Genomic DNA, 13,790 nt, shown 5'->3' on the forward strand with positions numbered 1-13,790 from the left:
AAAAAAAAAAAAAAAAAAAAAAAAAAAAAAAAAAAAAAAAGCCATACTTCTCAAAGCAATCTATAGATTCAATGCAATCCCTATCAAAATCCCAATGACCTATTTTTTACAAAAATTAAAAAATTCACATGAATCTCAAAGGATCCTCAAACCAAAACAATCTTGAAAAGAACAAAGAGGCTCACATTTGCTGATTTCAAAACATACTACAAAACTATAGTAATCAAAACAGTACGGGCTAGCATAAAGACAGACATGTACAGTCCAATGAAACAGAACAGAGAGCCAAGAAAGAGAGCCATCATATGTAAGTCAAATAATTTCAACAAGGGTGACAAAACCATTCAATAGAGAAAGGACAGTCTTTTCAACAACAGGTGATGGGAAAACTGAATGTGTGCAAAAGAATGAAGTTGAACCCTTACCTTACACCATATACAAAAATTAACTAAAACTGTATCCAAGATCTACACATAAGACCTAAAACTATAAAAATGTTATGAGAAAATCCAAGGAGAAAATTTCACAACATTGGATTTGGCTAGGATTTCTTGAATATGACAACAAAAGTAAAGGCAACAACAACAAAAATAGACAAAGTGAACTACATCCAAATTTAAAACTCTTGTGCTTCAATAGACATTATCAACAAAATGAAAAGTCAACCTACAGAATAGGAGAAAGTATCAGTAAATTGTATCTTTGATAAAGGGTTAATATCCAGAATACAAAAAAAAAAAAAAAAACTCTATAACCCAACAAGAAAATAATCAGATTAAAAAATTGGCAAAGGACCTAAGTGGTAACCTCTCCCCAAAAATATAAAGAAATGGTCAATAAGCACATGAAAAGATTCTTAAGGTCATTAATCACTAGGGAAATGCAAATCAAAACCAGAATGAGACACCACTTCACACTCTTCAAAAAGGCTATTTTTAAAAAAACAAAATAACAAGCATTGGTGAGGATGTGGAACCCTTGTGCAATGCTGGTAAGAACATAAAATCGTATAGCTGCTATGAAAACAGTAGGGTTCTCCTCAAATAAAATAAAATAAAATAAAATAAAATTAGTATATAATCCAGCCGCTTCACTTTTGGAATGAAAAAGCAGAGACTAAAACATACATTTGTAACACCTGTGTTTATAACAGCATTACTCACAATAGTCAAAAGGTAGAAGCAACTCAAGTGTCTTTCAACAAAGAAACAAATAAATAAAATGTAGTATTATACATACAATGAAATACTATTCAGTCTTAAAAAGGAAGAAAATCCTGACACATGCTACAACATGGATGAAATTTGAAGACATTAGGATAAGTCACAAAAGGACAATGCTGTACGATTCCAATTATATAAGATACCTAAAGCAGTCAAATTCATAGAAACATAAAGTAGCATGACGATTGTCAGGGGCAAATGGGAGTGTGGGGGTGCGGAATGGAGAGAATGGGGAGTTATTACTTAGTAGATACAGCATTTCAGTCTTGGAAACTGAAAAAATTTCTGGGTACAGATGGTGGTAATAGTTTCACAAAAATGTCAATGTACTTAATGCCACTGAACTGTAAACTTAAAAATGATTAAAATTATAAATTTCATGTTATTTATAGTTTTGCCACAATAAAAAAGCACACAAAATCCTTTATAGAAAAAAAATTATATACCTGATATAAAGATGTTTTGAAAGACCTAAATCAGTAGAAAACATTTAGTAGCATGCTTATAAATTAAAATATTCACCATAAAAATATCAATCTTAACACCTGAATTTATAGACTCAATGCAATTCCAATCAAAATTTTATAGTTTCTTTTTAAATATAGAACTGAGCAAGCTGATTCTAAAACTAACACAGATGTGAAATAGGGCCAAGACAGTCCTAATAAAAAATAAGGTGAAGGATAGTTCAGACACCAACAATTATTATAAAGCTTTGATAACTAAGGCAGATGACAAAAACAGTGATCACTGGACCAGAACACAAGAGTCCACAAGCAGAACCACACATATATAAAAACTTGGCTTATGTTAGAAAGCCTTGCAGATCAGTAGGGAAAAAATGCATTTTTCAATAAAGCATGTTAGAATAATTAGGTATCCACATGGAGAAAATTAAGTAAGACTCCTACCTCAAAATACACAATAAAATCAATTGCAGATAGATAAAGACCATTAAAGATAAAACTATAAAATTTTGAAGAATGTCTTATGACTTAGGATAGAAAAGGGTTTCATAAATAAGACCAAAAGGCATAAATTACAGTTTGTTCAGTTCTACTACACTGTAATCAAGAGTTATGTTAATCAAAAGTCATCATAAAGAAAGAAAAAAGGTAAGACACAACCTATAGGTATATTTGCAATACATGTAACTGACAAAGACTTAGCATCTAGTAAAGATAATCCCTAAACATCAATAAGATAAAAAAAGACCCCAATACAGTAATGAACAAACATTTGAATAAGCACTTTGCATTAAAAAACCCTGAATAGCTCATAAACATGTGAGAAGTTGCTCAGCCTAATTATTAATCAGGGACAAGTAGAAAAGCAAATTAAAACCACAAAGAGCTATCTTTTCACATCTACCAACTTCGTTATAATTTGGAAGTCACAAAATATCATGTCAGTAAGGTTCACACCAATAAAAGGGACTTAGGCTTGGCCAATTACATGTTTTTTCCTGTGTCTTTAAATCTTACACAAGTGATTAAAACTAAGGGATAGTTGAAGGTCATACATTATAATCTGAGTGGCAACATGATTATTGGCAACCAGACTATTTCCATCAAAAAAAAAGAAAAAAAAATCCACTGCTGTGGCTCTTGTGATCTAGCCTTTGATGTCTGACAGAACATTTCCAAACCTGGTCCTCTAACCTTCTATTACTTATGCCCTCAGTATCTTCCCCAAAAGTCCCTTTTGCTGAAGCTATCCAAAATCAAATTATATATTTTTTGATCTGAGTGTGGTGGTACACACCTGTAGTCCAAGCTACTCAGGAGGGTGAGATGGGAGGATCACTTGAGTCAGAGAGTTCAAGATCAACCTGTGCAACATCGCAAAACCTCATCTCAAAAAAACACAAAAAAACCCTACATGACAGTAAATGGCTTTAAGACCTCAGCTTGAATACTCACTCAGTCCAAAATGTTCATCAAGATAGCAAATGAGGTACCTAGCTCTTTCCCGGGCTGCATCCTCACGGGCTTTTTCCTTTTCTTGCCTCTGTTGTTCAATTCGGGCTTCTTGTTCTTTCCTCTTCATTAACAATTCTTCTACACGGGCCTGCCGTTCTGCCTCTAGAGCTCTCTTGCGTTCCTAATGTTAGAAATATTTTTTTCCAATATTAGAATTATGTGTAAAATAAAAATGATTCAAAGTAATATACCTTTCACCAAACTTACATGTTCAAGCCAAGTAGAAAGATGGGCTTGCCACTAGGTACTCTGCTTCTTAAAGTTTAAACAAATATCAAATAGCAATGATATCTGGTTTCTGAAAGTCATTTACCAGTATTACACATAATTAAGAAAATAATTGCTTTTTGATGCAAATACTATGTTATATTTGTTTTGTGGGAACTTGTGATAGTTGATACTGACTGTGAACTTGATTGGATTGAAGGATACAAAGTATTGATTCTGGGTGTGTCTGTGAGAGTGTTGCCAAAGGAGATGAACACTTGAGTCAGTGGGCTAGGAAAGGCAGATCCACCCTTAATCTGGGTGGGCACAATCTAATCAGCTGCCAACAAGGCTAGAATATAAAGCAGGCAGAAAAACATGAAAACAGAGACTGGCCTAGCCTACCAGCCTACATCTTTTTCCCGTGCTGGATGCGTCCTGCCCTCAAATATCAGACTCCAAGTTCTTCAGTTTTGGAACTTGGACTGGCTCTCCTTACTCCTCAGTTTCCAGACACTCTGTCGTGGGACCTTGTGATTGTATGAGTTAATACTTAATAAACTCATATATATATATGTATACACACACACACACACATATATATATCCTATTAGTTCTATACCTCTAGAGAACTCTAATACAGAACTTAATATATGTTTTCTGATTAATCACTTCTAAAGCCTTGTGTTAATATATGGCTATAGAAATACCTGAATATAATGAAAAAACCATAGTTAATAGATTTTATTTCTGAACTAAGCTTTCATGATGGAATTAAGATAGCTTGTGAGAAGGAGAAAGAGGTAACATAATAGAGCATAGAGTGTATAAGAGTGGATATTGGGTCAGATTTCCTGGCTTTGTTTCCTTACCCCATTATTCACTAGCACAGTGACTCTGGGCTACTTAGTTACAATCTCTGTGCCTTAGTTTTCTAGAAGATAAATAATAATATGCATTTCTTAGGATATTATAAAGTACAGATGAGCTAATATATGAAAAGCACTTACCATAGGGCCTGGCATATATAAAATTCTCAAAAATTGTCATCATTATCATCATCAAGCCAGAAGATAAATCATCAAAACTGGGTAACTTCATGAAATATTTGTCACTAACATGTTCCTCATGTTATTGATATGTTTCTCTGAATCCATACCCATTCTCCAGACAGCACTCACAACCTCTTGTTGGCCTCTCCGTTATAATTAATGGAATACATTGATCTAGGCTGTAGTACCTGCTACTTACATAATCTTCGGCAAGGTACTTCACCTTAAAGAGCCTCAGTTGGGCCGGGCGCGGTGGCTCAAGCCTGTAATCCCAGCACTTTGGCTTTGAGGCCGAGACGGGCGGATCACGAGACGTCAGGAATCCAGACCACCTGGGCTAACCGTGGAAACCCCGTCTCTACTAAAAAATACAAAAAAAATTAGCGGGCGAGGTCGCGGCGCTGTAGTCCCAGCTGCTCTGGAGCTGATGGCAGGAGAATGGCCGTGAACATCCGGAGAGGCGGGAGCTTGCAGTAGCATGAGATCTAGGCACAGGCACTCCCCAGCGCTGGGTGACAGACGCGAGGACTCCGTCTCAAAAAAAAAAAAAAAAAAAAAAAAAAAAAAAAAAAAAGCCTCAGTTGATTGTGAGATGTAAATTATTGATTACAGGTAAGTTCTCAGCATAGAGTTTAGCCATTGTAAGGGCTCAGTAAAGGACAGCAGAAAAAAAGTAACAACGCAATTTCTGTTCAGGGAACACAGAAGAGAGATCTGAACATTTCTAATAGTTAACTGGGCTCACAATAGTAATTTCATCTCCACAACAAGCTCTATCTGCCCCAGAGAAAGAAAGTCTTTTAAAAATAGCCAAAAGGATCTCTATTTCCTTCTTTTTTTTTTGAGGAGGTGGGTGGTATAGGAAGAAGTAAACTGGAAATTGGAAGGAAATGCCCTGATTTCAGGAGGACGTAACAGGCACACTGCAGACTGTTGGAGTCATGCAATTAGATTTTAAAATATATTCTTTACTGTCTGAGCATACTATTCACGAAATAGTTGTAGCTATTTCTCATTACTAATCAAGAATATGTGGAAACTTGTTTGGCCAAAAAGATATCAAAACTCTTAAAGACTAAAATCAAATCTGGCACGGAAAATTTTCTCCATTAAAAAAAGTGAACAAAAAAAATTCCTCTTATACTTCAATTTTCTGAAGTTTAAAACTCCATATTATATCTGAAAACACATGCTTCACAACAAAATACAAAGAGCTTAGGCATTAAATACAAAGAATTAAAGCAGAATTTTTCATTTCATATTTTATTAATATAAGACCAAAGGCCTGAGGGAGGCAATTTTTTAAATCCTAAATTGATCTTATAAAATATATATTATGTAAAAATAATTACTTCAGGTATGAGCAATGTAGCCAAGTGTAGACTTGTAAACATAACGTCAACTTGCTGATCATTTTAATGGATATCAAACCAACTCCAACATTGTGTGAAAAGAGATAACTGGATGTAAAAAGTTACCTAACCTATTAATTTTCATTTTTAATAACTTGAAAAGAGAATTGGTAGCCATACAGCTAATGAGTAAAATTACTAAAATTCAGTTACCATTTCCCAATCTGAAATTTAAATTCCATAAAGACAGGAAACTTTGTACCCCACAAAACACCTTGCAAAAGGTAGGGGGATTCCTAAATATCTGTTTAATAAATGAAGCATGACTTTATAAAATCACATACATTATGAATCTATATACCCACAAGGAAAGAATTAAAACCTACAGCAAAGGAATTAGAAATATAATGAATTCTTAAGCCTACAGAAGAACCTCTCAGACCCCTATATATCTTAGCCAGGGAGGTGTTTAAGGCAGCCTAAGAAAGGATTCCGTAGCTCCTCTTTATGCCTATAATTAGTAATATACATAACAATAACAGCAACTTGAGAACATATGATGGCAGCACTTGATATTTTACTTACAAGAAATGAGAATCACATTGCCTTTAATAGTCCACGGGAGTGTTTCAAGAGTAAAAATAAAATGGATGGAGGGTCTCTGAAATTCTGTATTAAGGTTAGGATCTTACTATTATTGTATTTACAGAATACATGGCACTAGTGCCTGTACAGCATGTAATGACTACACATTTTTAAAATTTTAATGTTATATATGTTATCTACCAGTGGATTTTTCTGTCTATCTCAGTATATCTCAAGCATATGTAGACAGGTTTAAAATTTTCATTGAAATTAAATCCATAGGAAATTTCAACACTTTTAAAAACAAAAAAATAATTCTGAAGAGCCAAAACAATTCTTAAAGTGTTGGTTGGTGAAGGAAATTCCCTACTAGTTTAGTAAACTGCTTTCCTTTAAGTTTTAATTAACGTTACAAATTGTGAAGTGAGAATCATCATTTTAAATGAAAGATAACTGTTATATTTCAAATCTGCAAAATGCAGAGAAAGGAATCAAAGATGTCTATTTTAAAATATACAATACTACTCATATATTTCCCCCAAAAATACAGCTAAGAAGTTACCTTTTCCAGAGAACTTTCCCTGATATTCTATTTCCACCAACCGAGCTAATTATTCCCTCCTCTGTAGTACCTTTGTACCTTATACATACTCTAATTACACTCTTTCAAATTAAACTGTAATTTATTATTTGCTATAAAGGCAAAAATGTCTTATTTATATGTCTGAATTATTAGTTATTAAAGTAACACATAATTTACAAATCATAATTATTTTTATCTGTCTGTATTTCTGTTTCCCTATAGACATTTATAGCATTTATCCTGTAGAGAAACAGGATAAACAAACAGGATAAATAATGCTAACGATTCAAATTAAACATTCAAATTTTTTTTATTCATTTAAGAATACAAGTTAATAGATAAATAGCTTATAAATGATAAATACAAAAATCTTCACCGCTTCTTGGAAAGGAAAGGCTAGTTTCTCTAACAGGAGCATTCTGTGTTTTTAAATATGAAGCTAGCTTTGCATTGATTAAAATAGTACATTGGACTCAAATCAAATAGAGATGAGGATGGATATGGGAATACCTGTTAATGCCCACAAATAGCAACAGTGATCAATGAACTTAAAAATGTATTAATAATTTACTAAAATCACTGAAAACAAGAAGCATGAAATACAACTCGTAATTTTTAAAAATACCTACAAAGCTTTTCATGACCTCCTCCCTAACTCTACATGTACTCCTTCCTCATATCCCCTTGTGCATGAAATGCCCTCCCATACAACTTATCATTTGTATGTTTCATTTTTGAAAACTTAGTAAACATGTCATCTCTACCTGGAAACTTTTCTGGACTTTTTCATGTTCCCTCTACTCTCCATATAAATAAGGTGTTCTTCTTTGTGCTACTGACAATGCTTTTAGCATAGCATTTTTCCTAATCTTGTTTATGTACATACACGTCTCCCCACTGAGAACACAGATGTATACTTTTCATATCTTTGAGCCTAACACATGACTTGCAGTAACTCAATGAAATGATCACTGAAGGAACAAATAAACATTAGTCACAATAAATACAGCATGTGTGAATTTGTATTTAAATATTGCAAAATTTGTTCTCTACATAAAAAAATATGTCAGGCCTTTAAAGACTATGGGCAATGGCCGGGCGCGGTGGCTCAAGCCTGTAATCCCAGTACTTTGGGAGGCCGAGACGGGCGGATCACGAGGTCAGGAGATCGAGACCATCCTGGCTAACACGGTGAAACCCCGTCTCTACTAAAAAATACAAAAAACTAGCCGGGCGAGGTGGCGGGCGCCTGTAGTCCCAGCTACTCGGGAGGCTGAGGCAGGAGAATGGCATAAACCCGGGAGGCGGAGCTTGCAGTGAGCTGAGATCTGGCCACTGCACTCCAGCCTGGGTGACAGAGCAAGACTCCGTCTCAAAAAAAAAAAAAAAAGACTATGGGCAAGGCATTTTACTGAGGGAGATCTAAAATAGATTATAAATAGCAGGATAGTGTATGCCTTAACCTTTTCCTCATCTTGCAAACGTAGGGTTTGCTGCAGAGGTTAAAATCTAATTATGGTGTCTGATGATACTAAAAAATAACAGATGCCCCTTATCTTAGGCATAAAAATTACCCTAAATTTGCCTCCTCATAGGCAAAAAAATTGTTTGAGTCTATATATACTGATTCAAAAACAACCTTTGTTTTTATTGTTGGGAGAGGACCATATTCTTGCCCAGCCTGATTAGAAAAGAATAGATAATAATCTGTCCAGAGCAGTTTAATCCTTCACCTACATGAAGTTGACGATTCTATTGCTATGATTACAGTCTACTGATGAAAGAACTGATGACCGTAACTGAAGGAGAACACACTATCTTTTAGAAATCAGACTTTATGTTTCTAGAGTGCTATATTGAACCATGCACCTTTGGGAACAAACACTAGATTACTCCATTTTGGGTCCTCAGCAACTAGCTTTAAGTCTAAAATATGACAGGTGCTCAATCAATGTTTGCTGAATAAAATCCTACCTGCACAGCTTCATCACGTGCTTGCTTTTCTTCCTGTCTTCTCTGACGCTCCTCCTGTAGCTCATTAAGCCTCTGTTCATATTCCTTCAATTTTGATAAAACATCATGACGTTTATTCTGGGCTTCAAGGGTATTTATAAAGGCAATTTCATTTACCTTTAAAAAACAAAGAAGGTAAGGTTCATATCAAGTTAACTCTAGGGTACATTACAAAAATAAGAAATCTCACAACAGTCAGGCTGGGCACAGTGGCTCACGCCTGTAATTCTAGCACTTTGGGAGGCCGAGAAGGGCGGATCACCTGAGGTCAGAAGTTCAAGACCAGCCTAGCCAATATGGTGAAACCCCATCTCTACCAAAAAAAAGAAATTAGCCGAGCATGGTGGCGGGCACCTGTAATCCCAGCTACTCGGGAGGCAGAGGCAGGAGAACTGCTGGAACCCAGGAGCCAGAGATTGCAGTGAGCCAAAATTGCACCACTGCACTCCAGCCTAGGTGACAGAGCAAGACTCCATATCAAAAAAAAAAGAAGAAGAAGAAATCTAACAACAGTCTTTATATAATAACATCAACCAATGGTAAGGCATGGAACAAAAAAAATGAGGTACTATGAGTCTTTTCTTTCAATATTTACCTCAAAATGGATAATAATCCAGTGTGTATAAAAAAATCCACAGGCCTTAGAAAGAAGTAATTTAGAGGTTTGCCACTGAAAATATTTTTAAGTGACGAAACAATTCTAAATTCTTATAGAGACCATCTTACAAAGTTCTACTTAATAACATTGTAATTTGCCACTATACGAATTACACAAACATTGAAATAGGTATGCTCACGTTATTCTAATGAGTTTGAGAGGACAAAATGTAAAATAAACAACAAATTACTTTTCTTCAACATATACTGAATGAGTGACAATTAGATACAAGGTACTGAACTATACATTGCATTCTTAACTTCACATATATTGATTCTTAATAGTCAAGTTTTGCTAGAAAGTACAGATATTATGAGTAAAGGATAGCTAATGATAAAGTTCAAAAATTAGGTAGGATCAACCCTCTCATTCTTGAAAGCCAGAGGAAGGGCATGCTATAGTTAAAATGGTAGAGTGAAGTAGGAAAGCGAAAACTAGAGACAACTGTCTTTGACAGCCACAGACTACAGGAATCCATGCTGGATGGAATAAAACCTATGTTAAGATATTTTATAAATCTCAGACAAGTTTGAATACAGATCCAACTAAGCTTTCCCAATCTCCATGCCATGATACCACTTTTATAAGCACTTTAATAAGCAGATTAAGCACAGAAACATCCTTCAAACTGTACTGAAAGTACTCAAAATACAAGATAGGCCAGGCGTGGTGGTTACACCTGTAATCCCAGCACTTTGGGAGGCTGAGGAGGGTGGATCATGAGGTCAGGAGTGCAAGATTAGCCTGGCCAAGATGGTGAAACACGTCTCTACTAAATATACAAAAATTAGCCGGACATGGTGGCAGGGGCCTGTAATCCCAGCAACTCAGGAGGCTGAGGCAGAGAATTGCCTGAACCCAGGAGATGGGTGTTGCAGTGAGTCAAGATTGCACCACTGCACTCTAGCCTGGGTGATAGAGCAAGACTCCATCTCAATTAAAAAAAAAACAAACAAAAAACCCAAGATACACAAGTATGCTCAAAGAAAATTTATTCAGACTATATCAGAGCACACATATTAAACATAATCAAAATGAAAGAAAAAGTAATGGGTCCTAATGCACTAAGCAAAATTTTTACAATAAAATAAAACTCACAAGGGAAAGAGTATGCAAAAGTCAGATTAAACAACACAATCTTGGCAGTGTGCAGTGGCTCATGCCTGTAATTCCAGCACTTTAGGAGGGAAGCGGGGGAGGACTGCTTGAGCCCAGGAGTTCAAGATCAGTCTGAGCAATGCAGAGTGACCATCTCTATTTTACATACATAGAGAGAGCAAGGTGTGGTGGCGTGCAACTATAGTCCTGGTTACTTGGGAGGCTGAGGTGGGAGGATTGCTTGAACCCAGGAGGTGGAGGCTGCAGTGAGCCATGATCGCTCCACTAAACTCCAGTTTGGGCAACAGAGTGAGACCCTGTCTCATTTAAAAGAACAGCAACAATTTGGGAGAAAATAATAACCTGTGGCTGGGCGCGGTGGCTCACACCTGTAATCCCAGTACTTTGGGAGGCCAAGACAGGCTGATTGCCTGAGCACAGGAGTTCGAGACCAGCCTGGGCAACATGATGAAACCCCGTCTTTACTAAAATACAAAAAAAAATTAGCCGGGCATGGCAGTGTGTGCCTATAATCCCAGCTACTTCGGAGGCTGAGGCAGGAGAATAGCTTGAACTTGGGAGATGCAGGTTGCAGTGAGCCAAGATTGTGCCACTACACTCCAGCCTAGGCAAAAGAGAGAGACTCTGTCTCAAAAAAAAAAAAAAGAAAGAAAGAAAGATAAGAAAATAACCTAAGAAACAGCAGAAAATTCATTACACAAACTTGGTAACACTGAAGAATTTGACAAAAACATGAATTTAAAGAAGCAAAGGAAAGACAATAAAACAACATACAGTAGTACCTCCTTATCCACAGGGAATACATTCCAAGACCCCCAGTGGATGCCTCAAATCACAGACAGTACCTATATAGTCAGCCCTCCATATCTGTGGGTTCTGCATCCACAGATTCAACCAACTATAGATAAAAAATGTTTTTTTAACGGGTGATTGTTTGTACTGAACATGTACAGGCATACCTTAAAGATATTACAAATTTGGTTCCAGCCCACCACAATAAACTGAGTATCACAATAAAGGAAGTCACATGAATTATCAAATTTCCCAGTGCATATAAAAGTTATTTTTACACGACACTATGGCCTATTAATTGTGCAACAGATTATGTCTAAATAAACAATGTATACACCTTAATTCTAAAACACTTTTTCTAAAAAATGCTAACGAACATCTGAGCCATCAGCAAGTTATAATCTTTTTTTTTTTTGGTGGAGAGTCTTGCCTTAATGTTGATGGCTGCTGACTGATCAGGGTTGTGGTTGCTGAAGGCTGAAGTGGCTGTGGCAATTTCTTAAAATAAGACAACAACGAAGTTTGCCACATTAATGGACTCTTCCTTTACTCAAAGATTTCTCTGTAGTATGTGATGCTGTTTGATAGTGTTTTACCCATAGTAGAGTTTCTTTCAAAATTGGAGTCAATGCCCTCAAAATCCTGCTATTGCTTTATCAATTAATTTTATGGACTATTCTAAATAATTTGTTATTTCAACAATGTTCATAGTGTGTTCACCAGGAGTAGATTCCATCTCAATAAATCACATTATTTGCTCATTCTTAAGAAGTAACTTGGATGTGAAGGCGATCTGGCTGCGACATCTGTCACCCCCTTGATCGCCAGGGTTGATTCAGTTGATCTGGCTGGCTAAGCAGGTGTCCCCTTACTCCCTCACCGCTCAATGTGCGTCCCTCCCAAAGCTGCATGTTTGGTCAAAGAGGATGACCATCCCTGATAGAGGAGGATCAGTTTTTGGTCAAGGAATATGAGTAGCTGTGTTCCCCTGCTAGAATCTCCAAACAAGTTCTTCAAGAAGAAGAACTCTTGTTTGAAGAACTCCTCGTTTATTTAATTTTTGTCATAAGACTGCAGCAATTCAGTCACATCTCCAGGCTCACTTCTAATTCTCATACTCTTACCACATTTGCAGTTACTTTCTTAACTGTACTCTTGAACCACCAAAAATCATTTGTGAGAGTTGGAATCAATGTCTTCCAAATTTCTGTTAATGCTGATATTTTGACTTCCTCCCATGAATCACCAATGTTCTTAATACCATCTAAAATGGTGAGTCCTTTCCAGAAAGTCTTAATTTCCTTTGCCAAGATCCATCAGAGGAATCACTATCTATGGCAGCTATAGCTTTATAAAATGTATTTCTTAAAAACTAAGATTTGAAAGTTGAAATTACTCCTTGATCCATGGACTGCAGAAAGGATGTTACGTTAGCAGGCACGAAAACACCATTCATCTCCTTGTACTCTCTCCATCAGGGCTCTTGAGTAACCAGTGCAATGTCAGTAAGCAGTAAAATTTTTAAAAGAGTCTTCTTTTCTGAGTTGGAGGTCTCAACAGTGGACTTAAAATATTCAGGAAACAGTGCTATAAACCGATGTGCTGTCACGCTGGCTTTGTTGTTCCATTTATAGAGTATAGACAGAATAGATTTAGCCTAATTCTTAAAGGGCCTAGGATTTTCAAAATGGTTAATGAGCACTGGCTTCAACTTGAAGTTGCCAGCTGCATTAGCTCCTAGTGAGTCAGCCTTGACTTTGAAGATTTGAAGTCAAGCTCTAAATTCTCTAGAGCTATGAAAGTCCTAGATGGCATCTTCTTCCAAGAGAAGGTTGTTTCATCTGCACTGCAAATCTCTTGTTTGGTGCAGCAGTCTTCATCAATTATCTTAGCTAGATCTTCCTTCAGCTTCTATGTCAGCATTTGTTGCCTTACCTTGCTCTTTTATGTTACTGAGATGGCTTCCTTCTTCAAACCTCCAGAATCAACCTCTACTAGCTTCAAACATTTCTTCTGCAGCTTCCATACCTCTCTCAGACTTCACAGAATTGGAGGTAGTTGGGATCTTACTCTGGATTAGACTTTGGCTTAACAGAATATTGCTGCTGGTTTGATCTTCTATCCAGACCACTCAAACTTTCACTATATCAGCAATAAGCTGTTGTGCTTTCTTATCATTCATATGTTCACTGAAGTAACACATTTAATCTTTCCCAAAACTTTT

The 13,790-nt window shown here is 36.2% G+C and overlaps 1 protein-coding gene across 5 annotated transcripts in view; it reads right to left on the bottom strand.

Moving 5' to 3' along the window:
* Nucleotides 1-13,790, bottom strand: part of SCAPER (S-phase cyclin A associated protein in the ER) — a 333,543-nt gene that overhangs the window by 136,187 nt on the left and 183,566 nt on the right. For all 5 annotated transcript variants that reach the window (XM_017870307.1, XM_017870315.1, XM_017870326.1 and 2 more), the window contains exons 16-17: nucleotides 8,959-9,114; nucleotides 3,184-3,326 (exon numbers count right to left, since the gene is read on the bottom strand). In XM_017870307.1, the coding sequence (XP_017725796.1) occupies nucleotides 3,184-3,326; nucleotides 8,959-9,114 (299 nt within the window). The remainder of the gene's footprint in view (nucleotides 1-3,183; nucleotides 3,327-8,958; nucleotides 9,115-13,790) is intronic.

Source organism: Rhinopithecus bieti, unplaced genomic scaffold (assembly GCF_001698545.2).
Source record: "Rhinopithecus bieti isolate Rb0 unplaced genomic scaffold, ASM169854v2 scaffold_662, whole genome shotgun sequence".
Taxonomy (NCBI): Eukaryota; Metazoa; Chordata; class Mammalia; order Primates; family Cercopithecidae; genus Rhinopithecus; species Rhinopithecus bieti.